This window comes from Oncorhynchus masou, unplaced genomic scaffold (genome assembly GCF_036934945.1).
Source record: "Oncorhynchus masou masou isolate Uvic2021 unplaced genomic scaffold, UVic_Omas_1.1 unplaced_scaffold_2586, whole genome shotgun sequence".
Classification (NCBI taxonomy): Eukaryota; Metazoa; Chordata; class Actinopteri; order Salmoniformes; family Salmonidae; genus Oncorhynchus; species Oncorhynchus masou.
In genome coordinates this window covers 3,009-29,931 of record NW_027009027.1, presented here as the reverse complement: position 1 = coordinate 29,931, position 26,923 = coordinate 3,009, and the positions used below count along the sequence as shown (strand labels likewise).

The following is a 26,923-nucleotide window of genomic DNA, read 5'->3' as shown; positions in this document are numbered from 1 at the left end:
GATTGTTCCAACATTTATTTCATATTTCCTCTCAACAGTTGTTGTATCCAAACACACAGTGTATATCTCTTATACAAATCTATACAACATGTTTCAATTGCATCAATGTTGATTCGTAGTAGCAGTAGTAGTGCATAATTCACTTTCCAACAAGGATAGTGTATCAAGAAATATATGAACAATGCAGAATCGACAATACAGTAAAAAGATAACAATAAAAAAGTGGTTCTCCATATAATGAAACAAAATAATTTAAAATAAATACAAACCTAGTTATTTACACTTCATTCAATACATTATTACAAAACATCTGAACTAAATTCATACAAATAGGGAGGGTCCCCCAGACACTCTGGTTATATACACCCAGATTCAGTCTAGTAGTCTGGTTATATAAACCCAGATTCAGTCTAGTAGTCTGGACACTGGTCATATACACCCAGATTCAGTCTAGTAGTCTGGTCATATAAACCCAGATTCAGTCTAGTAGTCTGATTAAATAAACCCAGATTCAGTCTAGTAGTCTGGACACTCTGGTCATATACACGCAGATTCAGTCTAGTAGTCTGGTTATATAAACCCAGATTCAGTCTAGTAGTCTGGTTATATAAACCCAGATTCAGTCTAGTAGTCTGGTTATATACACCCAGATTCAGTCTAGTAGTCTGGTTATATACACCCAGATTCAGTCTAGTAGTCTGGACACTCTGGTCATATACACCCAGATTCAGTCTAGTAGTCTGGTTATATACACCCAGATTCAGTCTAGTAGTCTGGACACTGGTCATATAAACCCAGATTCAGTCTAGTAGTCTGGTCATATACACCCAGATTCAGTCTAGTAGTCTGGTTATATACACCCAGATTCAGTCTAGTAGTCTGGTCACTCTGGTTATATAAACCCAGATTCAGTCTAGTAGTCTGGTTATATACACCCAGATTCAGTCTAGTAGTCTGGTCATATACACCCAGATTCAGTCTAGTAGTCTGGACACTCTGGTTATATAAACCCAGGTTCAGTCTAGTAGTCTGGACACTCTGGTTATATAAACCCAGATTCAGTCTAGTAGTCTGGACACTCTGGTTATTTATATAAACCCAGATTCAGTCTAGTAGTCTGGACACTCTGGTCATATACACCCAGATTCAGTCTAGTAATCTGGACACTCTGGTTATATAAACCCAGATTCAGTCTAGTAGTCTGGACACTCTGGTCATATAAACCCAGATTCAGTCTAGTAGTCTGGACACATAAACCCAGATTCAGTCTAGTAGTCTGGACACTCTGGTTATATACACCCAGATTCAGTCTAGTAGTCTGGACACTCTGGTTATATAAACCCAGATTCAGTCTAGTAGTCTGGACACTCTGGTTATATACACCCAGATTCAGTCTAGTAGTCTGGACACTCTGGTTATATAAACCCAGATTCAGTCTAGTAGTCTGGACACCTAAACCCAGATTCAGTCTAGTAGTCTGGACACTCTGGTTATATACACCCAGATTCAGTCTAGTAGTCTGGACACTCTGGTTATATACACCCAGATTCAGTCTAGTAGTCTGGACACTCTGGTTATATAAACCCAGATTCAGTCTAGTAGTCTGGACACTCTGGTTATATAAACCCAGATTCAGTCCAGTAGTCTGGACACATAAACCCAGATTCAGTCTAGTAGTCTGGACACTCTGGTTATATAAACCCAGATTCAGTCTACTAGTCTGGACACTGGTTATTTATATAAACCCAGATTCAGTCTAGTAGTCTGGACACTCTGGTTATATACACCCAGATTCAGTCTAGTAGTCTGGACACTGGTCATATAAACCCAGATTCAGTCTAGTAGTCTGGACACTCTGGTTATATAAACCCAGATTCAGTCTAGTAGTCTGGACACTCTGGTTATATAAACCCAGATTCAGTCCAGTAGTCTGGACACATAAACCCAGATTCAGTCTAGTAGTCTGGACACTCTGGTTATATAAACCCAGATTCAGTCTAGTAGTCTGGACACTCTGGTTATATACACCCAGATTCAATCTAGTAGTCTGGACACTCTGGTCATATAAACCCAGATTCAGTCTAGTAGTCTGGACACTGGTCATATAAACCCATAACAATTGATTGTCTACCTATCTCCAGTGGTTGGGCTATAGGCTGTGAAGCTTCTGTCACTGTTGACATCACAGTCTGTCCCCAATATATTCCTCCCAAGGGTCTGGCCCAAGGTAGTGCACTACATACAGAATAGGGTACTATTGGGGGGGGGGGGGGCAGTGTGGATCAGTGTAGTATGCTGCCATGACACCTATCCCCTAGAGCTGTGCACTATTTATATTTTTTATTTTACCAGGTAGGTTGACTGAGAACACATTCTCATTTACAGCAACAACCTGGGGAATAGTTACAAAACTGTTAGAACAGGGTACTATATGGTCGGGTAGATGTGGTGCCATTTGGGACACATGGTGGTTCAGACTGTGCTGTGTGTCAGTGTTGTCATATCTTCCCTCAGAGACAAAAGGTAGGGAACTACATAGGGAATAGGGCGCTGTTTAGCACATAGTGTGTGTCAATGGTGTTATCTCTTCCCCCAGAAGTCATCCTTCCTCCTCTTAACAGAAGTGCACTAAATAGGGATTGGCGCCCAAACAGGGACTTGTACCCTGGACCCTCAGTGTTTCCTGTTATCTCTTCCCCCAAAAGTGGTCCTTCCTCCTCTGGGCTCGGTCCAGGACCTGGGAGGCCATAGAGCAGGACGCTGCTGACCTGGATGAGATCTGGGACATCCTGTCATCTGGAGGGTCACCAAGGGTCAGGGGTCAGAGGTTAGCCAGGTCGGGGAGAGAGTGATCGGCTGACTCCCAAAGATTTAGAACCTCAGCTATCCTTTATGTTTTATGTCATGGAAATATTGAAGCAAATGTCTCATTTTTATTTCATGTAAGAGGGGGTGTCACTTCCCTTTTATCAAGACTTTAACACTGAAATTACCCCTAAGTCTGACTTTAACACTGAAATGACCCCTAAGCCTGACTTTAACACTGAAATGACCCCTAAGCCTGCCTTTAACACTGAAATGACCCCTAAGCCTGACTTTAACACTGAAATGACCCCTAAGCCTGCCTTTAACACTGAAATGACCCCTAAACCTGCCTTTAACACTGAAATGACCCCTAAACCTGCCTTTAACACTGAAATGACCCCTAAGCCTGAAATGACCCCTAAGCCTGCCTTTAACACTGAAATGACCCCTAAACCTGCCTTTAACCTTCATTATCAGACTAATGTGAGGAAGCTTGTTCCTACTACATTACCTTCATTATCAGACTAATGTGAGGAAGCTTGTTATTGCTACATTACCTTCATTATCAGACTAATGTGAGGAAGCTTGTTCCTACTACATTACCTTCATCATCAGTTCCACAGCCACCACCAGGACACAGCAGCAGCTCAGACGTCCTCAGGCCTAAATTACCTAGAGTAGAGAAGACAATGGACGCCTGTTCTGTTAGTTGTTGTTGTTTATGGATTACATGTGAATGTCTAGATAACAGTACATTTTAGCGTTCCATGTTATTACACACGATGCACAATACTTCTGCAGTTATAGCCTGTTGTCTTCCAATCAACTCCATAGTAGTTTCTACCCCAGATGTTTCTTATCCCAGGTGTTTCTACCTCCGGTGCTTCTTATCCCAGGTGTTTCTACCCCAGGTGTTTCTACCCCAGGTGTTTCTACCTCCGGTGTTTCTACCCCAGGTGTTTCTACCCCAGGTGTTTCTTATCCCAGGTGTTTCTACCTCCGGTGTTTCTACCCCAGGTGTTTCTACCCCAGGTGTTTCTACCCCAGGTGTTTCTACCTCCGGTGCTTCTTATCCCAGGTGTTTCTTATCCCAGGTGCTTCTACCCCAGGTGTTTCTTATCCCAGGTGTTTCTTATCCCAGGTGTTTCTACCCCAGGTGTTTCTACCTCAGGTGTTTCTACCCCAGGTGTTTCTACCCCAGGTGTTTCTACCCCAGGTGTTTCTACCTCCGGTGCTTCTTATCCCAGGTGTTTCTTATCCCAGGTGCTTCTACCCCAGGTGTTTCTTATCCCAGGTGTTTCTTATCCCAGGTGTTTCTACCCCAGGTGTTTCTACCCCAGGTGTTTCTACCCCAGGTGTTTCTTATCCCAGGTGTTTCTTATCCCAGGTGTTTCTACCCCAGGTGTTTCTACCCCAGGTGTTTCTTATCCCAGGTGTTTCTACCCCAGGTGCTTCTTATCCCAGGTGTTTCTACCCCAGGTGTTTCTTACCCCAGGTGTTTCTTACCCCAGGTGTTTCTTACCCCAGGTGTTTCTACCCCAGGTGTTTCTACCCCAGGTGTTTCTTATCCCAGGTGCTTCTTATCCCAGGTGTTTCTACCCCAGGTGTTTCTACCCCAGGTGTTTCTTATCCCAGGTGTTTCTACCCCAGGTGTTTCTTATCCCAGGTGTTTCTACCCCAGGTGTTTCTGGTGTTTCCACCCCAGGTGTTTCTACCCCAGGTGTTTCTACCCCAGGTGTTTCTACCCCAGGTGTTTCTTATCCCAGGTGTTTCTTATCCCAGGTGTTTCTACCCCAGGTGTTTCTACCCCAGGTGTTTCTTATCCCAGGTGTTTCTACCCCAGGTGCTTCTTATCCCAGGTGTTTCTTACCCCAGGTGTTTCTTACCCCAGGTGTTTCTTACCCCAGGTGTTTCTACCCCAGGTGTTTCTTATCCCAGGTGCTTCTTATCCCAGGTGTTTCTACCCCAGGTGTTTCTACCCCAGGTGTTTCTTATCCCAGGTGTTTCTACCCCAGGTGTTTCTACCCCAGGTGTTTCTTATCCCAGGTGTTTCTACCCCAGGTGTTTCTGGTGTTTCCACCCCAGGTGTTTCTACCCCAGGTGTTTCCACCCCAGGTGTTTCTACCCCAGGTGTTTCCGCCCCAGGTGTTTCTTACCCCAGGTGTTTCTTACCCCAGGTGTTTCTTACCCCAGGTGTTTCTTATCCCAGGTGTTTCTTACCCCAGGTGTTTCTACCCCAGGTGTTTCTTATCCCAGGTGTTTCTACCCCAGGTGTTTCTACCCCAGGTGTTTCTACCCCAGGTGTTTCTTACCCCAGGTGTTTCTACCCCAGGTGTTTCTTATCCCAGGTGTTTCTTATCCCAGGTGTTTCTACCCCAGGTGTTTCTACCCCAGGTGTTTCTACCCCAGGTGTTTCTACCCCAGGTGTTTCTTATCCCAGGTGTTTCTACCCCAGGTGTTTCTACCCCAGGTGTTTCTACCCCAGGTGTTTCTTATCCCAGGTGTTTCTTATCCCAGGTGTTTCTACCCCAGGTGTTTCTACCCCAGGTGTTTCTTATCCCAGGTGTTTCTACCCCAGGTGTTTCTACCCCAGGTGTTTCTTATCCCAGGTGTTTCTACCCCAGGTGTTTCTACCCCAGGTGTTTCTACCCCAGGTGTTTCTTATCCCAGGTGTTTCTACCCCAGGTGTTTCTACCCCAGGTGTTTCTTATCCCAGGTGTTTCTACCCCAGGTGTTTCTACCCCAGGTGTTTCTTATCCCAGGTGTTTCTACCCCAGGTGTTTCTACCCCAGGTGTTTCTTATCCCAGGTGTTTCTTATCCCAGGTGTTTCTACCCCAGGTGTTTCCACCCCAGGTGTTTCTACCCCAGGTGTTTCTTATCCCAGGTGTTTCTACCCCAGGTGTTTCTACCCCAGGTGTTTCTTATCCCAGGTGTTTCTACCCCAGGTGTTTCTACCCCAGGTGTTTCTTATCCCAGGTGTTTCTACCCCAGGTGTTTCTTATCCCAGGTGTTTCTACCCCAGGTGTTTCTACCCCAGGTGTTTCTTATCCCAGGTGTTTCTTATCCCAGGTGTTTCTACCCCAGGTGTTTCTGGTGTTTCCACCCCAGGTGTTTCTACCCCAGGTGTTTCCACCCCAGGTGTTTCTACCCCAGGTGTTTCCACCCCAGGTGTTTCTTATCCCAGGTGTTTCTTACCCCAGGTGTTTCTACCCCAGGTGTTTCTACCCCAGGTGTTTCTTATCCCAGGTGTTTCTTATCCCAGGTGTTTCTTATCCCAGGTGTTTCTTATCCCAGGTGTTTCTACCCCAGGTGTTTCTGGTGTTTCCACCCCAGGTGTTTCTACCCCAGGTGTTTCTACCCCAGGTGTTTCCACCCCAGGTGTTTCTACCCCAGGTGTTTCTTACCCCAGGTGTTTCTACCCCAGGTGTTTCTACCCCAGGTGTTTCTTACCCCAGGTGTTTCTTACCCCAGGTGTTTCTACCCCAGGTGTTTCTACCCCAGGTGTTTCTTATCCCAGGTGTTTCTACCCCAGGTGTTTCCACCCCAGGTGTTTCCACCCCAGGTGTTTCTTATCCCAGGTGTTTCTACCCCAGGTGTTTCTACCCCAGGTGTTTCCACCCCAGGTGTTTCTTATCCCAGGTGTTTCTACCCCAGGTGTTTCTACCCCAGGTGTTTCCACCCCAGGTGTTTCTACCCCAGGTGTTTCTACCCCAGGTGTAGGCCTATTATTCTGAAAATAAACTGAATGGGGGGGTGGGGAGGGGGGGTTCTGAAGTGGAGTCAGGAATGGAGGGAGACGTGAGGAAGAGAAAGAGGTGAAGGACTCTGGGAGAGAGAAAGGGAATTCCCCCAATTGTGATACCCTGGCATCGACTTCTGTATCTTTTGTCCTGAGGAGAAAGAAGCAGCTAGGAACTACAACACTAGACAATATCTGGGCTGGCGGGAAGGAATGAGGAGCGGACTACAACAGATCTGGGACCAGGTTTTGTTATGCAACAGAAGAATATGCTGAGAAAAGCCACAAACTGTCAAGATGTCTCAGCAGTAGAGAGAGAGAGAGAGAGACCCCACCCCACAGGGACTCAGTCAAACAGACTGACCTATATACTGTAGGGGTGACGGAAACCTGACACATACACACCTCCCATCAACGGTAAATGACGCTCATTGTCACCTTTATATGAGCGTTTAAGTCTCGTAAACTGTCTTTGATGAGGCAATGCAGTGTTTTTATTGGCCCAGAACTATTTGGGTGATGATGTGATGGGACAACGTCACACAGGTTGAACGAAAGGCACAGATACAGCACAGATACAGCATCCCATATGCCAGTAATGTAAAAGTGGTTTGATCAGTCACAAACCAAGGAAATGTAGATGTTCGGGTTCAACTGCTGACGCTGTTCGTAGACAGACAGCACCACACTACCACACTACTACAGTACCACACTACTACAGCACCACACTACCACACTACTACAGTACCACACTACCACACTACTACAGCACCACACTACCACACTACTACAGTACCACACTACTACAGCACCACACTACTACAGCACCACACTACCACACTACTACAGCACCACACTACCACAGCACCACACTACCGCAGCACCACACTACCGCAGCACCACACTACCGCAGCACCACACTACCGCAGCACCACACTACCGCAGCACCACACTACCACAGCACCACTCTACCACAGCACCACTCTACCACAGCACCACTCTACCACAGCACCACACTACTACAGCACCACACTACTACAGCACCACACCACTGTACCAGGGAGGTCCTCAGGACAGTTACCGTTATGACAGACAGTACCACCAGGGAGGTCCTCGGGACAGTTACCGTTATGACAGATAGCACCACCAGGGAGGTCCTCAGGACAGTTACCGTTATGACAGACAGCACCACCAGGGAGGTCCTCAGGACAGTTACCGTTATGACAGACAGTACCACCAGGGAGGTCCTCAGGACAGTTACCGTTATGACAGACAGTACCACCAGGGAGGTCCTCAGGACAGTTACCGTTATGACAGACAGCACCACCAGGGAGGTCCTCAGGACAGTTACCGTTATGACAGACAGTACCACCAGGGAGGTCCTCAGGACAGTTACCGTTATGACAGACAGTACCACCAGGGAGGTCCTCAGGACAGTTACCGTTATGACAGACAGTACCACCAGGGAGGTCCTCAGGACAGTTACCGTTATGTTGGAACTCTGGTTCTCTGAGCGTCCAGGGAGGTACCACCAGGGAGGTCCTCAGGACAGTTACCGTTATGTTGGAACTCTGGGTCTCTGAGCGTCCCCTGGATGCGGTTAACAGGTGCCGGGACGGCGGCGTTGGGTTGTTTGCGCGAGGCCTCCAGTGGGGGATCAGGGGGGTCCTCCGGAGAGGTCTCCCCCAGCCAGGGGTCCTCTCTCAGGGGGAGGGGGTCCACAGTAGTCACCCCAGCTGCAGGAGAGGACTGGGGCTGGTTCCGCTCCTCATTCTGATCGAGACACAACATCAGATTTTATTTATTAATTTTACCTTTATTTTACTAGGCAAGTCAGTTAAGAACACATTCTTATTTTCAATGACGGCCTGGGAACAGTGGGTTAACTGCCTGTTCAGGGGCAGAACGACAGATTTGTACCTTGTCAGCTCGGGGTTTGAACTTGCAACCTTCCGGTTACTTCTCACCAAGGAGAAGCCTATAAATACTACAAGATGTATCTTCTCACCAAGGAGAAGCCTATAAATACTACAAGATGTATCTTCTCACCAAGGAGAAGCTCTACCCAACTATCCCAATATCCAGTGGTGTAGAATGTTACCTGTCTGGAGAGGTGTTTAAATGGGGAACGGGTTTTACCCAACGGAGGTTCACTTCTCTTCGCCCAGCCGTTCGCCTCCGTCTTAGGAGGAGACACCAGGATAGCACCTCCTGACAAGACATTAGACAAGGTGATCACGTTTACCCTCTGTGGATCAATAAAGTTTTGTTGTTTTTTTTTCAATTCAACACAGAACAGAAGTAATGAGCCATGCTTTGATCTTGACTGTGATATGTGGTTGTCTATCTACTAAACTGAATGGTGCTTTCTATAAGATGCTTTGGATAAGAGTGTCTGCTAAAATGATTCAATTTTCGTGTAAAATGTTGAAAACAGTGAGTTTAGTGTATTATATTGACGTGACCCATAACTGAACTGTGAAGATAAAAGAGTTTTTGAAAAAGTGTAGGCTGGATGCAAGCTAAGGTGGGAAGATGATGAGTCTGACGTTTGTTTCCACTATCACCTAGTTTATGGTCATGGTGAAACTGCCTCAACACAGTAGTTTGTTGGTTTGTTTCCACTATCACCTAGTTTACGGTGAAACTGCCTCAACACAGTAGTTAGTGGGCTTGTTTCCACTATCACCTAGTTTATGGTCATGGTGAAACTGCTCATGGAGACAAACCCAGACTGGGTCGGACCACACACTGTTCCTGGAGACAAACCCAGACTGGGTCGGACCACATATTGTCCCTGGAGACAAACCCAGACTGGGTCGGACCACACACTGTCCCTGGAGACAAACCCAGACTGGGTCGGACCACATATTGTCCCTGGAGACAAACCCAGACTGGATCGGACCACACATTGTCCCTGGAGACAAACCCAGACTGGGTCGGACCACATATTGTCCCTGGAGACAAACCCAGACAGGGTCGGACCACACACTGTCCCTGGAGACAAACCCAGACTGGGTCGGACCACACATTGTCCCTGGAGACAAACCCAGACTGGGTCGGACCACACACTGTCCCTGGAGACAAACCCAGACTGGGTCGGACCACATATTGTCCCTGGAGACAAACCCAGACTGGGTCGGACCACATATTGTCCCTGGAGACAAACCCAGACTGGGTCGGACCACACACTGTCCCTGGAGACAAACCCAGACTGGGTCGGACCACACACTGTCCCTGGAGACAAACCCAGACTGGGTCGGACCACATATTGTCCCTGGAGACAAACCCAGACTGGGTCGGACCACACACTGTCGCTGGAGACAAACCCAGACTGGGTCGGACCACACATTGTCCCTGGAGACAAACCCACACTGGACAGGACCACATATTGTCCCTGGAGACAAACCCAGACTGGGTCGGACCACACACTGTCCCTGGAGACAAACCCAGACTGGGTCGGACCACACATTGTCCCTGGAGACAAACCCACACTGGACAGGACCACACATTGTCCCTGGAGACAAACCCAGACTGGGTCGGACCACACATTGTCCCTGGAGACAAACCCAGACTGGGTCGGACCACACACTGTCCCTGGAGACAAACCCAGACTGGGTCGGACCACATATTGTCCCTGGAGACAAACCCAGACTGGGTCGGACCACACACTGTCGCTGGAGACAAACCCAGACTGGACAGGACCACACATTGTCCCTGGAGACAAACCCAGACTGGACAGGACCACACATTGTCCCTGGAGACAAACCCAGACTGGGTCGGACCACACACTGTCCCTGGAGACAAACCCAGACTGGGTCGGACCACACACTGTCCCTGGAGACAAACCCAGACTGGGTCGGACCACACACTGTCCCTGGAGACAAACCCAGACTGGGTCGGACCACACACTGTCCCTGGAGACAAACCCAGACTGGGTGGGACCACACATTGTCCCTGGAGACAAACCCAGACTGGACAGGACCACACATTGTCCCTGGAGACAAACCCAGACTGGACCACATATTGTCCCTGGAGACAAACCCAGATTGGACCGGACCACACATTGTCCCTGGAGACAAACCCAGACAGGGCTGGATCACACACTGTCCCTGGATAATTTATTTGATTGGTACAAAAAAAGTAGCCTCTCTCTCAAAAACAAACATTTGAATAAAAAGTTTGTCACAAAAATAAAAACAATATGTCAACAATATATCTGCTATGTTACCAGTGGCTGGAGTCGTCAGGTCGTGGTGAGTTCTCTGAACAGTAGCGATCCTTTGCAGTGTGGGTGTGGGCATCCTGCCACCCTCTCTGGACCTGTGGGAGCCTGCTACAGACGACGAACGATGGTCCTGCACCCTCAGTCTGGAAAACAAACAAACAAGAAAGAGACAGACAGACAGACAGACAGACAGACAGACAGACAGACAGACAGACAGACAGACAGACAGACAGACAGACAGACAGACAGACAGACAGACAGACAGACAGACAGACAGACAGACAGACAGACAGAGTGTTGAATCAACATGCAGTGAGGCAACACAACTGTGTCTCTAAAAATAGTAGCTCTTCAAGTAAGTAACAAAATGATGATCGTCTCCAATATGGATATAAACAGAGTGGAGGTAACAGAACTGACCGTCTCCAATATGGATATAAACAGAGTGGAGGTAACAGAACTGACCGTCTCCTATATGGATATAAACAGAGTGGAGGTAACAGAACTGACCGTCTCCAATATGGATACAAACAGAGTGGAGGTAACAGAACTGACCGTCTCCAATATGGATACAAACAGAGTGGAGGTAACAGAACTGACCGTCTCCAATATGGATATAAACAGAGTGGAGGTAACAGAACTGACCGTCTCCAATATGGATATAAACAGAGTGGAGGTAACAGAACTGACCGTCTCCAATATGGATATAAACAGAGTGGAGGTAACAGAACTGACCGTCTCCAATATGGATATAAACAGAGTGGAGGTAACAGAACTGACCGTCTCCAATATGGATATAAACAGAGTGGAGGTAACAGAACTGACCGTCTCCAATATGGATATAAACAGAGTGGAGGTAACAGAACTGACCGTCTCCAATATGGATATAAACAGAGTGGAGGTAACAGAACTCACCGTCTCCAATATGGATATAAACAGAGTGGAGGTAACAGAACTGATCGTCTCCAATATGGATATAAACAGAGTGGAGGTAACAGAACTGACCGTCTCCAATATGGATATAAACAGAGTGGAGGTAACAGAACTCACCGTCTCCTATATGGATATAAACAGAGTGGAGGTAACAGAACTGACCGTCTCCAATATGGATATAAACAGAGTGGAGGTAACACAACTGACCGTCTCCTATATGGATATAAACAGAGTGGAGGTAACAGAACTGACCGTCTCCAATATGGATATAAACAGAGTGGAGGTAACACAACTGACCGTCTCCTATATGGATATAAACAGAGTGGAGGTAACAGAGAACTCAAAGCCACTCAGTGAAAGCAGAAATCAACAGGAAATGGAGAGGGAATGAAACAACCACATACTCATCCTTTCTCTCATCCTTTCTCTCATCCTTTCTCTCCTTGTCCTCTTCTTCCTCTCTCTCCTTCCCTGTTCCACCCCCAGCCCCTGTCTCCTCCTCCCAGGCTAGTCTCCTCTGAACAGGTAGGTTAGAGGCTCCAGGGTTAAGGTGACCAGGGGGGCCTGCTGTGTCCCCAGCCCCCCGGGTGGAGCTCCTTCTACTGGACACGGGGGTGAGGGGAGGGGGTCCGGCTACAGAGCTGGAGCTACTGTCAACCCTACAGACACACAGGGAGAGGAGGAAGGAGGGGGAGGAGGAGGGACACACACAGAACATGACCTTGATAGGTCAGATGTATGAAGACCCCAGTAAAGGACTCTCAGCATCAGTTTCCCCTACTCCATATAGCTGGGTCAACCCCCCCATCTAGCTCTGTGGCTTCTACCCAGAAATATGTGGCTCTGCTTCTTAGTCTAATCATTTGGCTAGTCTTGATTTCAATTTCATTCTATACTTACAGAAGCCCGATTTTAAGGCTGAAATCCTGAGCCAGACATACTACACATCCAGCCCACACTAAAGACATGCTAATGTCATGCTATAGCCAGCTCTGTGGTCGGTCTCCCTCACCTAGCGAGCTCCAGAGCCTGGGGGGTAGGACTCCTGTCTTCCTCCCCGTCCCCGGAACCTGTCCCAGAGCTGAGGTTAGAGGAGGAAGGGGTGGAGGCCTCCCACAGCTGGTTCTGGTCCGACAGGATCTGGTTGAGGTGGAGGCGGGAGAAATGGGTCCCCCACGCCCTCTGTCTGTAGGCCTCCGCCTTCTTACGAAGCTCTCGCACCTGGGAGGATGGTTGATTGGTTGGTTGATAGCATTAATTTGATCATTAAAAGTAGCAGGCTGCTCCAGCCAGACAGGTGGGCCAGGGCTCAGTCACCACACAGATTCTTTACGTTATACAGGTGGAACCTAGTGGTCCGGCCTGGTGCCGGTCTGTTTCTACTCTCTCGTCAACTAACTTATTGAATCATCATACCAAAACATGTTTGGCTTTTACAATGGTAGAAATGGAGACGGCGAGATCTGAGGCAGCACATTAACAGCATGTGGTAAGGGGGGGGGGCCTTGCAGTATCTGAGGCAGCACATTAACAGCAGATGGTAAGGGGGGCCTTGCAGTATCTGAGGCAGCACATTACAGCATGTGGTAACGGGGGAGGGGGGGCTTGCAGTATCTGAGGCAACACATTAACAGCATGTGGTAAGGGGGGGGGCTTGCAGTGTCTGAGGCAGCACATTAACAGCATGTGGTAAGGGGGGCTTGCAGTGTCTGAGGCAGCACATTAACAGCATGTGGTAAGGGGGGGGGGGGCTTGCAGTGTCTGAGGCAGCACATTAACAGCATGTGGTAAGGGGGGGCTTGCAGTGTCTGAGGCAGCACATTAACAGCATGTGGTAGGGGGGCTTGCAGTATCTGAGGCAGCACATTAACAGCATGTGGTAAGGGGGGCTGATACTGATGCAGTGTCTGGGGCAGCACATTAACAGCATGTGGTAAGGGGGGGGGCCTTGCAGTATCTGAGGCAGCACATTAACAGCATGTGGTAAGGGGGGGCTGTAGGATCTGAGGCAGCACAGTAACAGCACATGGTAAGGGGGGCTTTGCAGGATCTGATCACAAAATCAGAGCTCTGTGAGTCAACACTTTCCTCTGATACTGATCACAAAAATCAGAGCTCTGTGAGTCAACACTTTCCTCTGATACTGATCACAAAAATCAGAGCTCTGTGAGTCAACACTTTCCTCTGATACTGATCACAGGTGTGTGGTAGAGAGATCTCAACACAGAAAGTGTTATCAATAGCTTTAAGACATACACAATGATGCAACAGATGACTGACTTTCATGCACACAAGCAAAGCCAGGACACGACACAACACACTGAGCTGGCATCTGGACCTAGACTGGCATCTGGACCTAGGCTGGCATCTGGAGCTAGGGTGGCATCTGGAGCTAGGCTGGCATCTGGAGCTAGGCTGGCATCTGGAGCTAGGCTGGCATCTGGAGCTAGGCTGGCATCTGGAGCTAGGCTGGCATCTGGACCTAGGCTGGCATCTGCACCTAGGCTGGCATCTGGACCTAGACTGGCATCTGGACCTAGACTGGCATCTGGACACAGTCTTCCTCCCTCTGTCCTTATATAGTGCACTACTTTTGACCAGGACCCATAGGCCTCCAGTAGTGCACTATATAGGGAATAGACTGGTAGACTGGTAGACTGATAGACTGATATATTGATAGCTAGCAGGACTTAGGAGAAGGGTTGATGTGAACTACTTTTCAACAGAATCAATTAGAGGGAGGTTACACTGAAATTCAACAGAAAATCCTCATTCAGCTGAACAATAAAAACATCTCTTTCTGTCCTCATTGATTTCCTCAAATTAAACTAGAGCCCACTTGAAATGACTTCGAGCCCGATCCTGGAGTGGAACATCAGATCAATCAGACTTGGTCCAACTAATGGGCCTAAGAATTCCTTCATTATATTGGTGTGTATTAAACTACTTTACTTAGAAGACAAAACGGCAATCGAATTTCTAGAAAGTTCTTCCACGTCTAGACTATATTTAGTACATTTCCATGAAGTTTATGGGCCAGGCTTCTACGTATCGTACAACACAAGGTACGGTTAACCACTCAGCATATTCAGGTTGAATGGAAGGAAGAACGCTGTCTAACCAACCTCCTGCTGACTCATTGTATTTATGCTGACATTGTCTGAAACACACACACACACACACACACACACACCGTGTTCTCATACAAGCACGCACACACACACGCACACACACACACAATTAATCTTTACAGCAACCTATCAGATCAACAATCTCAGGCCTAGATCTCAGGTATGAGGCCTCTCTGAAACTCAACAATCTCAGGCCTAGATCTCAGGTATGAGGCCTCTCTGAAACTCAACAATCTCAGGCCTAGATCTCAGGTATGAGGCCTCTCTGAAACTCAACAATCTCAGGTATGAGGCCTCTCTGAAACTCAACAATCTCAGGCCTAGATCTCTGGTATGAGGCCTCTCTGAAACTCAACAATCTCAGGCCTAGATCTCTGGTATGAGGCCTTTCTGAAACTCAACAATCTCAGGCCTAGATCTCAGGTATGAGGCCTCTCTGAAACTCAACAATCTCAGGCCTAGATCTCAGGTATGAGGCCTCTCTGAAACTCAACAATCTCAGGCCTAGATCTCAGGTATGAGGCCTTTCTGAAACTCAACAATCTCAGGCCTAGATCTCAGGTATGAGGTCTCTCTGAAACTCAACAATCTCAGGCCGAGATCTCAGGTATGAGGTCTTCTCTGAAACTCAACAATCTCAGGCCGAGATCTCAGGTATGAGGCCTTCTGAAACTCAACAATCTCAGGCCGAGATCTCAGGTATGAGGCCTTTCTGAAACTCAACAATCTCAGGCCGAGATCTCAGGTATGAGGCCTTTCTGAAACTCAACAATCTCAGGCCTAGATCTCAGGTATGAGGCCTTTCTGAAACTCAACAATCTCAGGCCTAGATCTCAGGTATGAGGCCTCTCTGAAACTCAACAATCTCAGGCCTAGATCTCAGGTATGAGGCCTCTCTGAAACTCAACAATCTCAGGCCTAGATCTCTGGTATGAGGCCTTTCTGAAACTCAACAATCTCAGGCCTAGATCTCTGGTATGAGGTCTTTCTGAAACTCAACAATCTCAGGCCTAGATCTCTGGTATGAGGCCTTTCTGAAACTCAACAATCTCAGGCCTAGATCTCTGGTATGAGGTCTTTCTGAAACTCAACAATCTCAGGCCTAGATCTCAGGTATGAGGCCTCTCTGAAACTCAACAATCTCAGGCCTAGATCTCAGGTATGAGGCCTTTCTGAAACTCAACAATCTCAGGCCGAGATCTCAGGTATGAGGCCTCTCTGAAACTCAACAATCTCAGGCCTAGATCTCAGGTATGAGGCCCCTCTGAAACTCAACAATCTCAGGCCTAGATCTCAGGTATGAGGCCTTTCTGAAACTCAACAATCTCAGGCCTAGATCTCAGGTATGAGGCCTTTCTGAAACTCAACAATCTCAGGTATGAGGCCTTTCTGAAACTCAACAATCTCAGGCCGAGATCTCAGGTATGAGGTATCTCTGAAACTCAACAATCTCAGGCCGAGATCTCAGGTATGAGGCCTCTCTGAAACTCAACAATCTCAGGCCGAGATCTCAGGTATGAGGCCTCTCTGAAACTCAACAATCTCAGGCCGAGATCTCAGGTATGAGGCCTCTCTGAAACTCAACAATCTCAGGCCTAGATCTCAGGTATGAGGTCTTTCTGAAACTCAACAATCTCAGGCCTAGATCTCTGGTATGAGGCCTTTCTGAAACTCAACAATCTCAGGCCTAGATCTCTGGTATGAGGTCTTTCTGAAACTCAACAATCTCAGGCCTAGATCTCAGGTATGAGGCCTCTCTGAAACTCAACAATCTCAGGCCTAGATCTCAGGTATGAGGCCTCTCTGAAACTCAACAATCTCAGGCCTAGATCTCAGGTATGAGGCCTCTCTGAAACTCAACAATGGAAACTCTTTTTGCCCATTGTATTGTTTCTAAGGTGGATACACAGGTGTTCTGTTCACTCATGTATCATCACTCAGTTTGATGTAACCGTGAGAGGAAGGAAGGGGAGTCATTGCCAACAGCCAAAAGAGAAGGTAGGTACAGTAGAACAGCAGGGAGGCTAGGACCGTGTTACCTCGTGATACCAAACGTGACTATGCTGACTGTCACGCCCCTGCAATGGAGGATGGGAAGAGAGAATGGGTTTAAGAGACTCCATATCAATGACATTTACTTAGAGCCTGTAGGTCATTACTTAATACAATAACTACACTGACCTCTACTGTGGTAGACACTGTAGTAACTACACTGACCTCATCTCCTACTGTGGTAGACACTAATAACTACACTGACCTCCTCTCCTACTGTGGTAGACAGGGTAATAACTACACTGATCTCCTCTCCTAGTGTGGTAGACAGGGTAATAACTACACTGACCTCCTCTCCTACTGTGGTAGACACTGTAATAACTACACTGACCTCCTCTCCTAGTGTGGTAGACACTGTAGTAACTACACTGACCTCCTCTCCTACTGTGGTAGACAGGGTAATAACTACACTGACCTCCTCTCCTAGTGTGGTAGACAGGGTAATAACTACACTGACCTCCTCTCCTACTGTGGTAGACAGGGTAATAACTACACTGATCTCCTCTCCTAGTGTGGTAGACAGGGTAATAACTACACTGACCTCCTCTCCTAGTGTGGTAGACACTGTAATAACTACACTGACCTCCTCTCCTACTGTGGTAGACACTGTAATAACTACACTGACCTCCTCTCCTAGTGTGGTAGACACTGTAGTAACTACACTGACCTCCTCTCCTAGTGTGGTAGACAGGGTAATAACTACACTGACCTCCTCTCCTACTGTGGTAGACACTGTAATAACTACACTGACCTCCTCTCCTAGTGTGGTAGACACTGTAATAACTACACTGACCTCCTCTCCTACTGTGGTAGACACTGTAATAACTACACTGACCTCTCCTAGTGTGGTAGACAGGGTAATAACTACACTGACCTCCTCTCCTAGTGGTAGACACTGTAATAACTACACTGACCTCCTCTCCTAGTGTGGTAGACACTGTAATAACTACACTGACCTCCTCTCCTACTGTGGTAGACACTGTAATAACTACACTGGCCTCCTCTCCTAGTGTGGTAGACAGGGTAATAACTACACTGACCTCCTCTCCTAGTGTGGTAGACAGGGTAATAACTACACTGACCTCCTCTCCTACTGTGGTAGACACTGTAATAACTACACTGACCTCCTCTCCTAGTGTGGTAGACACTGTAATAACTACACTGACCTCCTCTCCTACTGTGGTAGACACTGTAATAACTACACTGACCTCCTCTCCTAGTGTGTGGTAGACAGGGTAATAACTACACTGACCTCCTCTCCTAGTGTGGTAGACAGGGTAATAACTACACTGACCTCCTCTCCTAGTGTGGTAGACACTGTAATAACTGACACTGACCTCCTCTCCTACTGTGGTAGACACTGTAATAACTACACTGACCTCCTCTCCTAGTGTGGTAGACACTGTAATAACTACACTGACCTCCTCTCCTAGTGTGGTAGACACTGTAATAACTACACTGACCTCCTCTCCTACTGTGGTAGACACTGTAATAACTACACTGACCTCCTCTCCTAGTGTGGTAGACACTGTAATAACTACACTGACCTCCTCTCCTAGTGTGGTAGACACTGTAATAACTACACTGACCTCCTCTCCTACTGTGGTAGACACTGTAATAACTACACTGACCTCCTCTCCTAGTGTGGTAGACACTGTAATAACTACACTGACCTCCTCTCCTACTGTGGTAGACACTGTAATAACTACACTGACCTCCTCTCCTAGTGTGGTAGACACTGTAATAACTACACTGACCTCCTCTCCTAGTGTGGTAGACAGGGTAATAACTACACTGACCTCCTCTCCTAGTGTGGTAGACAGGGTAATAACTACACTGACCTCCTCTCCTACTGTGGTAGACACTGTAATAACTACACTGACCTCCTCTCCTAGTGTGGTAGACACTGTAATAACTACACTGACCTCCTCTCCTAGTGTGGTAGACACTGTAATAACTACACTGACCTCCTCTCCTACTGTGGTAGACACTGTAATAACTACACTGACCTCCTCTCCTAGTGTGGTAGACACTGTAATAACTACACTGACCTCCTCTCCTACTGTGGTAGACACTGTAATAACTACACTGACCTCCTCTCCTACTGTGGTAGACACTGTAATAACCACACTGACCTCCTCTCCTAGTGTGGAAGCCTTGACCCAGGCGCCGTCCTTATATATGTAGTTCAGCGGAGAGCGGAAGTTGGCATTATACTCTGATTTCACCTTTCTGGAGAGAGAGAGAGAGAGACAGAAATACACAGAGACAGGCCAAGTCAGATAATGTATATTCAGTGATCGTTTAGCATTGCACTTGGCATTATGATTTAGAAACTAAAATGTATTAGTTGAATAGGCCGCATGTGAATAACCAAAGTCTGCTGCTGTCCATTGGAGAAGTTCCATGTGTGTGTGAGAAGAGAGAGAGAGAGAGTGTGCAGAGAGAGTGTGAGTGAGAGAGTGGTAGAGAGTGAGTGAGTGAGTGTGCAGAAAGAGTGTGCAGAGAGAGAGTGTGCAGAGAGAGTGAGTGAGAGAGTGTGCAGAGAGAGAGTGTGCAGAGAGAGAGTGTGCAGAGAGAGAGAGTGTGAGAGAGAGAGTGCAGCAGAGAGTGTGCAGAGAGAGAGAGTGAGTGAGTAGAGAGTGTGCAGAGAGAGTGAGTGAGAATGTGCAGAGAGAGAGTGTGCAGAGAGAGAGAGAGAGAGAGAGAGAGTGTGCAGAGAGAGAGAGAGAGTGTGAAGAGAGAGAGAGAGAGAGAGCAGTGTTACCGGTAATTATTACCAAAATACTGCATGACACATAGCAGGAAGTGAAGATGGAAAGAGACAGTATACAATACATGAGAGAGTTCCTATTACTGACAGGTTGCCTCTCTCTTTCCCCTCCTACTTCCGCTTCCCCACCCCTGACCCCTGACCTCTGACTCCAGGTGAAGTTTCCCAAAGGGACAGGTCTAGGATCAGCTCCCCCCCCCTAATCCTACCCTTAACGGTTAGTGGGAAGAATGCTAAATGAACCCAGGATCAGCGTGTCGTGGTAACTTCACCCTACAACATACCCTGTCATCACAACTAACTGGCTGATCTCACCTGTGGGGGAGATGTGCCTTCTGGGGGCTCTGTGACTTCACTTCCTGGTCCGCCAGCTGCTCCCGAGGCTGTGGAAGTGGAATGTTCTCCTCTACGATGCTGGACTCTCTTTCTTCCCTCTTCTTCTTCCGCTTGCTCTGATGTCATCATCGCAGCAGAACAGAACAGAGCCATTCCTAAATGTCACGTCGGTCCAAATGGCACCCTATTCCCTACATAGTGCACTACTTTTGACCAGAGCCCTATATAGGGGCGGCAGGGTAGCCTAGTGGTTAGAGCGTTGGACTAGTAAGTTGCAAGTTGCAAGCTCAAATCCCCGAGCTGACAAGGTACAAATCTGTCGTTCTGCCCCTGAACAGGCAGTTAACCCACAGTTCCCAGGCCGTCATTGAAAATAAGAATTTGTTCTTAACTGACTTGCCTGGTTAAATAAAGGCAAAATTTAAAAAAAAATTAATAGGGAATAGGGTGCCATTTGGGATGCAATCCAGTCAGTCAGTCAGAGGAACCTGGGTGTAAAACCAGTGGAACCAGTATGGAAATACCACCAAACCTCCTGTACACTCCAGTGGGTGTATCCAGCGTGGCATGTGGAGAACATTCTCTAAATAACTGCTTTATTTACTTCCATATGGGACGTTCTAGGTGTTCATTGTATTCCTCTTTCATATTGGACATTCTAGGTGTTCATTGTATTCCCCTTTCATATTGGACGTTCTAGGTGTTTATTGTATTCCTCTTTCATATTGGACGTTCTAGGTGTTCATTGTATTCCTCTTTCATATTGGACGTTCTAGGTGTTCATTGTATTCCCCTTTCATATTGGACGTTCTAGGTGTTCATTGTATTTCTCTTTCATATTGGACGTTCTAGGTGTTCATTGTATTCCTCTTTCATATTGGACATTCTAGGTGTTCATTGTATTCCTCTTTCATATTGGACGTTCTAGGTGTTCATTGTATTCCTCTTTCATATTGGACGTTCTAGGTGTTCATTGTATTCCTCTTTCATATTGGACGTTCTAGGTGTTCATTGTATTCCCCTTTCATATTGGACGTTCTAGGTGTGTATTGTATTCCTCTTTCATATTGGACGTTCTAGGTGTTCATTGTATTCCTCTTTCATATTGGACGTTCTAGGTGTTCATTGTATTCCTCTTTCATATTGGACGTTCTAGGTGTTCATTGTATTCCCCTTTCATATTGGACGTTCTAGGTGTTCATTGTATTCCCCTTTCATATTGGACGTTCTCGGTGTTCATTGTATTCCTCTTTCATATTGGACGTTCTAGGTGTTCATTTTATTCCTCTTTCATATTGGACGTTCTAGGTGTTCATTGTATTCCCTTTCATATTGGACGTTCTAGGTGTTCATTGTATTCCTCTTTCATATTGGACGTTCTAGGTGTTCATTGTATTCCTCCAAGGGGGGTTTTGAAATGTCAATAAACAGAGAAAAACCTTGCTAGTCGATGTCCTAATTTCTCCTGATCTTCCCAGAAATCAGTGACAAATACGTGTTATAAGTAAGTAGGGCTATCTGCTTCCTTATTGAAATACAAAAGGTACCGTTGAAGATATTGCCAACGCTGGGAGTATTATATTGTGGCCTAATCTTGGCACCCAGAATCAGATCATGTTTGAGTGCTGGTCTCTGGCCAGCTACGACACGTTCGTAAAGTCTGTCACACAAGAGGTTGAATAAATCGATTAACAGATCAAAGATTGAGTTGTAGTGTGGCGTGTGGACTGACTGGAACTCGGAAGTACCTTTGATGCTTTCTCGGGTGAAACGTTCTCTCTCTGGAACAGAGGCACCTGGTCCCCGTCTACATGGCTGCGTAGCCGTGGTCCTCTGGGAGGTGGAGAGGCTTTAAAGTTCCTGCTGTACTCGCTCTCCACCACCACCACCGGGTTAGACTTGAAAGGAGGGATGGAACGGTGGCTGGTGTACAGCATCTGAAGAAACCATGCAGGAAATATACTGTAACTGTCATAGTTGATTCAAACTCAAATACTCTGCTGCCATCTACTGGCTGTTTGACAAAACAGCATCTCTGCTCCACAGCTTGGGGAGATAGCCTACCTCTCAAACTAGTCATTCGTTTTGAAAACCAGACCCTGGGCAACACACTGACTGACGTCTGGTTTTAATGATGGACTCTTTTGGTATAGAGGAATTACATCACTTCCTACGTCACGACTTTATCCTCTCGAATAAAATACTAAATAGTAGCTAGCAAGATGGAGATTCCGGAGGTTATAGTTCGCAAAGTGGATACATACTCAGGTTGTACAACTGAATGCCTTCAACTGAAATGTGTCTTCCTCATTTAACCCCTCTGAATCAGAGAGGTGCGGGGGGAGGCTGCCTTAATCAACATCCACATCTTTGGCACCCGGGGAACGGTAGGTTAACTGCCTTGTTAACCCACTGTTTTTACCTTGTCAGGTTACTGGCCCAATGCTCTAACCACTAGGCTGCCTGCCGCCCCAGTAGCTGGCAGTTTACATCAACTACCTCAACTAAAACCACTGCAACGACCCTCATTTTGGTTTTGAATCACAGACCCTCATTAAAACCAGGTCTGGGCATGTCTGCCTCGTGATTTGTTAGGCGTCAGTCCCCACAGGTCCGTAGATAGTGATGTAGTTCCTCTAGGTCAACAGACTCCCTCATTAAAACCAGGTCCTAGTCACTGTGTTGTCCTCGGTCGGGTTTTCAACAGACCCTCATTAAAACCAGGTCCTAGTCACTGTGTTGTCCTCGGTTGGGTTTTCAACAGACTCCCTCATTAAAACCAGGTCCTAGTCACCGTGTTGTCCTCGGTCGGGTTTTCAACAGACCCTCATTAAAACCAGGTCCTAGTCACTGTGTTGTCCTCGGTCGGGTTTTCAACAGACCCTCATTAAAACCAGGTCCTAGTCACTGTGTTGTCCTCGGTCGGGTTTTCAACAGACCCTCATTAAAACCAGGTCCTAGTCACCGTGTTGTCCTCGGTCAGGTTTTCAACAGACCCTCATTAAAACCAGGTCCTAGTCACTGTGTTGCCCTCGGTCGGGTTTTCAAGACTAACTAGTAATGGGGCAGAAGGGGTGACAAACCCTGGGTTCAGGGTGTAACAACAAGCAGTGAATCATACTTAATACTTGTGCATTGGGCCCCTCTATGACCAGGAAATGCCTACACATGTCAAATGTGTGACTATCATGGAGGTTTGGGGTTGCTTTAACGTGGGACATCAGGGGATGTTATGGAGGTTTGGGGTTGTCTGTTCAGACAAGATGAGGATATGAGTGGGACATCAGGGCTTTAACGTGGATGTTATGGAGGTTTGGGGTTGTATATATGTTCAGACAAGACGAGGATATGAGTGGGACAACAGGGCTTTAACGTGGATGTTATGGAGGTTTGGGGTTGTATATATGTTCAGACAAGACGAGGATATGAGTGGGACATCAGGGCTTTAACGTGGATGTTATGGAGGTTTGGGGTTGTATATGTTCAGACAAGACGAGGATATGAGTGGGACATCAGGGCTTTAACGTGGATGTTATGGAGGTTTGGGGTTGTATATACGTTCAGACAAGACGAGGATATGAGTGGGACATCAGGGCTTTAACGTGGATGTTATGGAGGTTTGGGGTTGTATATATGTTCAGACAAGATGAGGATATGAGTGGGACATCAGGGCTTTAACGTGGATGTTATGGAGGTTTGGGGTTGTATATATGTTCAGACAAGACGAGGATATGAGTGGAACAACAGGGCTTTAACGTGGATGTTATGGAGGTTTGGGGTTGTATATGTTCAGACAAGACGAGGATATGAGTGGAACAACGAACACCTGCTCTGCAGCCAGCAGTGGGGAGGCGTGGCCAGCTACAGGTGTCTTCCACGGGAACTGTTTCCTGTACTCTGACTTCTGTAGTCCGGTCCTCTGTCCAGACGACTTCAGCCCTGCCTTCCTCCTCAACACATAGTCAACCTGGAACCACATTTCTCTCTTTACTACACAGGTCACCAGTAATAACTCACTGTGCGTCATTGTAAATAAGAATTTGTTTTTAACTGACTTGGTTAAATAAAACAAATGAACGGTCTGCTGCACAAGCCACAGGGCTGCTTAGAAGGCCTGGGTCAAATACGTGTGTCAAACGGTCCTTTCAAATACATGAGCTGCGCTTGATTTAGTTTTCCTGGTACAATGGAGCCAATAGAATAGTGTCAAAAGTGCAAACCCCAAGCTAAATCGAGCACTTGCATTTGCATACATGAAATAAATAACAACCATTCTCACCCCATTGAAAGTTTGGTCCTGTTTCCCTACAGTAGCCAGGGGGCTCCGGGTGTGGGTCTGGACATGAAGAGTGGTTGGGCCTCGTTGGGGGTCCCCTGGAGGAGGGGGACCTCTAGGGGCCAGAGGGGTGTGGACTCTCTCTGGGGTAGGAGCCAGGGGAGAGGTACCAGGTCTGGGGGTCTCATCCCGTCTCTGTGGGGGCTCTGTGGTGGTGGGGTTCCATTGGAAGGAGCTGGACACCTGGGGCGTGTGGGAGGAGGGCACCTTCCTCTTGGACAGAAACTGAGGCTCTCTACTGATACCTGGTGTAATATGGATGATAGGAGAGATGATAGTGTCTCTACTGATACCTGGTGTAATATGGATGACAGAAGAGATGATAGTTGACCATGTGACTCAGGTGGTAGAGCATGGTTCTTACAAAGCCAGGGTTGTGGGTTCTATTCCCACGGAGGACCAGTATGAAAATGTATGCACTCACGATGACTAAACTGTAAATAGTACAATAAGAATAGTAGAGCTGCGCTCAGTGTTTTAAAGATGAACAACAGGAATATGAATGATGTGTGATATGTTAACTTGGCATATTATTTTTTAATTTTTTTATTTTACCTTTATTTAACCAGGCAAGTCAGTTAAGAACACATTCTTATTTTCAATGACGGCCTGGGAACAGTGGGTTAACTGCCTGTTCAGGGGCAGAACGACAGATTTGTACCTTATCAGCTCGGGGGTTTGAACTCGCAACCTTCCGGTTACTAGTCTAATGCTCTAACCACTAGGCTACACTGCCGCTGTTACTGGGTCATATAGACCACTTTCTGTTTTTGCAAACATTGCTGCAGGAAGTGCAATACACGCGCACGTTCGTGACAGAACACACAAAGAAACACCTCTATTTACATGTTGTTTATGAGTGCTTTTCACACTACTTTTGGATTATAAATGGATTTTAAGGCTTGTATGAATGTCCTGCTTAATATAATGTGTGTGTTATCATCGCAAATTCGACTGCATTATACGTCTATTTAAAAACACTTGAACTTCAACCAGTAAAATGTCTCTTTGTCTCGCTTTTGCTGCATCCTTCATACAGTATGTCAATGAGCGTTAACGTTCTCGCCAACACCTGCCGCATCCAAAATAGTTATTTTGAAAAGTTCACATCCAAATATAATCTTAGCGACTGTTCAAGCAAGAATCAAAACATCATTGTAAGCGTATAAGAACCTACAAAGTTATTTTGTTTAGAAGTAATAAAAACTTAAATTCAGGCTATGTTGAAGGGGTGGCAGATGGCGACCACGAGTCTCGGGCATCTGTGCGTGACGTCAGTGTGTCGTGTACTGGAAAAGGGTCTATATCAATCAATAAATCAATCAATAAATCTTACCCATCTGGTCAGATCGAAGTCCAGCGAGGCGCATCCGTCGCTGAGGAGAGGCGCTTCTGGAGCGGGTAGCGAGTCGGTCTTTAAATTTCTTCTTGTACTCACTGATGCCCTGTGCATGTGAGTATCCAAAACATTAGTAAATAGCATAGGAATACACGACTTACTATATTGTATAAGTGGGATATATTTAGCAAATAGGATGCCTTTAAAAGGACTGTAAGCATCATGCATGCACAAACGTTTGCATGATTCGTGTTGGTCAGATGTTTCCTAGGAAACCGAGTGGCTGCATTTGTTTGAATGAAATCTGTGAACTGAGTTTGCAGCTACAGGCATATCTAGCAAATTTGCAGCTGTATAGGTCACAGTTTATAAACCATACTGTACCACTGTCTTTATCTAGGCTGATTAAATCATACTAACGCAATTAACCACGTTAAACGAATCCTCTATTGCCCTTTACAATGGCATGCAGTTGATACATGCATCTCTATTTATCAATAAAAACAGGAAGTAGCCACTGTTAGCCACTGGCAGCTAGTTTACATTAGCTTATCCGCTGTATACCATTGTAACGTGTTAGGAAACACTTAGCTAAACCAAGCTAATAACCGACACCTTGGACGTGGGATTTGGTTGTTTCCCCGTCTAGCTAACTATACCTGCAATCGTCGAAGATGGTTTATCCGATGTAATCGCAATGCAGGATGTTAATAAACTCACATTTTATTTGTGCGAATGAAACAATGTTTCCGTGTTCTTGTATCAGTCGAAACCTCTTCACCTCACTCAGGCGGTGACCCAGATTACTGGACGTGGTTGTTTCAAAAACACTGCGCTAACCAAAGCCAAGAGATGAATTTCTATACTCGTTCAATTAAAAAGTACAATTTGTTTACCTTGAAATGTAGTGGCATTGCTCTGTTGGTTAAAGTTCTGCAGGTGTTTGGGAGAACTGTGTCTGTGTTTTCCAGCTAGATTGTTATTGTTGTGTGAAGTTACAAGGTATCTGGACGGTTACAGCAGCAGCTTTGAGTTGCCTTGGCAAAGCGTCGACCTGCGCATGCGTGATCAAACCCGTTGTAATTTAGAGGGGTTGATATCTAGTAGCTGTGTCAGACCTATGCTTAGAGGGGTTGATATCTAGTAGCTGTGTCAGACCGATGCTTAGAGGGGTTGATATCTAGTAGCTGTGTAGACATGTCAGACCGATGCTTAGAGGGGTTGATATCTAGTAGCTGTGTCAGACCTAT

At 46.7% G+C, this 26,923-nt stretch overlaps 1 protein-coding gene across 8 annotated transcripts; it reads right to left on the bottom strand.

Moving 5' to 3' along the window:
• Positions 1-26,705, bottom strand: mdm1 (Mdm1 nuclear protein). Of its 8 annotated transcripts, none has more exons than XM_064960956.1 (15): positions 26,570-26,705; positions 25,671-25,779; positions 24,278-24,579; positions 23,825-23,965; positions 21,747-21,935; positions 19,978-20,114; positions 19,025-19,121; positions 16,877-16,915; positions 12,719-12,927; positions 12,111-12,365; positions 10,777-10,916; positions 8,647-8,756; positions 8,102-8,318; positions 3,409-3,477; positions 1-2,796 (listed from the first exon to the last, which is right to left on the bottom strand). In XM_064960956.1, the coding sequence occupies exons 1-15, from the start codon at positions 26,585-26,587 to the stop codon at positions 2,687-2,689; spliced, it is 2,142 nt and encodes a 713-aa protein (XP_064817028.1). In that variant the 5' UTR covers positions 26,588-26,705; the 3' UTR covers positions 1-2,686. The 8 variants fall into 8 exon arrangements, 6 of the variants coding, with proteins under 6 accessions (XP_064817028.1, XP_064817031.1, XP_064817030.1 ...); XM_064960959.1 differs by lacking the exon at positions 26,570-26,705 and adding an exon at positions 26,394-26,558; XM_064960958.1 differs by lacking the exon at positions 26,570-26,705 and adding an exon at positions 26,333-26,415.
• Positions 26,706-26,923: the final 218 nt, after the last annotated feature.

Excerpts from the sequence above, each read along its gene's own strand:
- mdm1 (XM_064960956.1), bottom strand. Across the intron at positions 12,928-16,876 it reads GTCACGTTTGGTATCACGAG|GTGCGAGAGCTTCGTAAGAA; the intron begins GTAACACGGTCC and ends CCATCCTCCCAG. Across the intron at positions 8,757-10,776 it reads CCTGACGACTCCAGCCACTG|GAGGTGCTATCCTGGTGTCT; the intron begins GTAACATAGCAG and ends ATGTCTTGTCAG.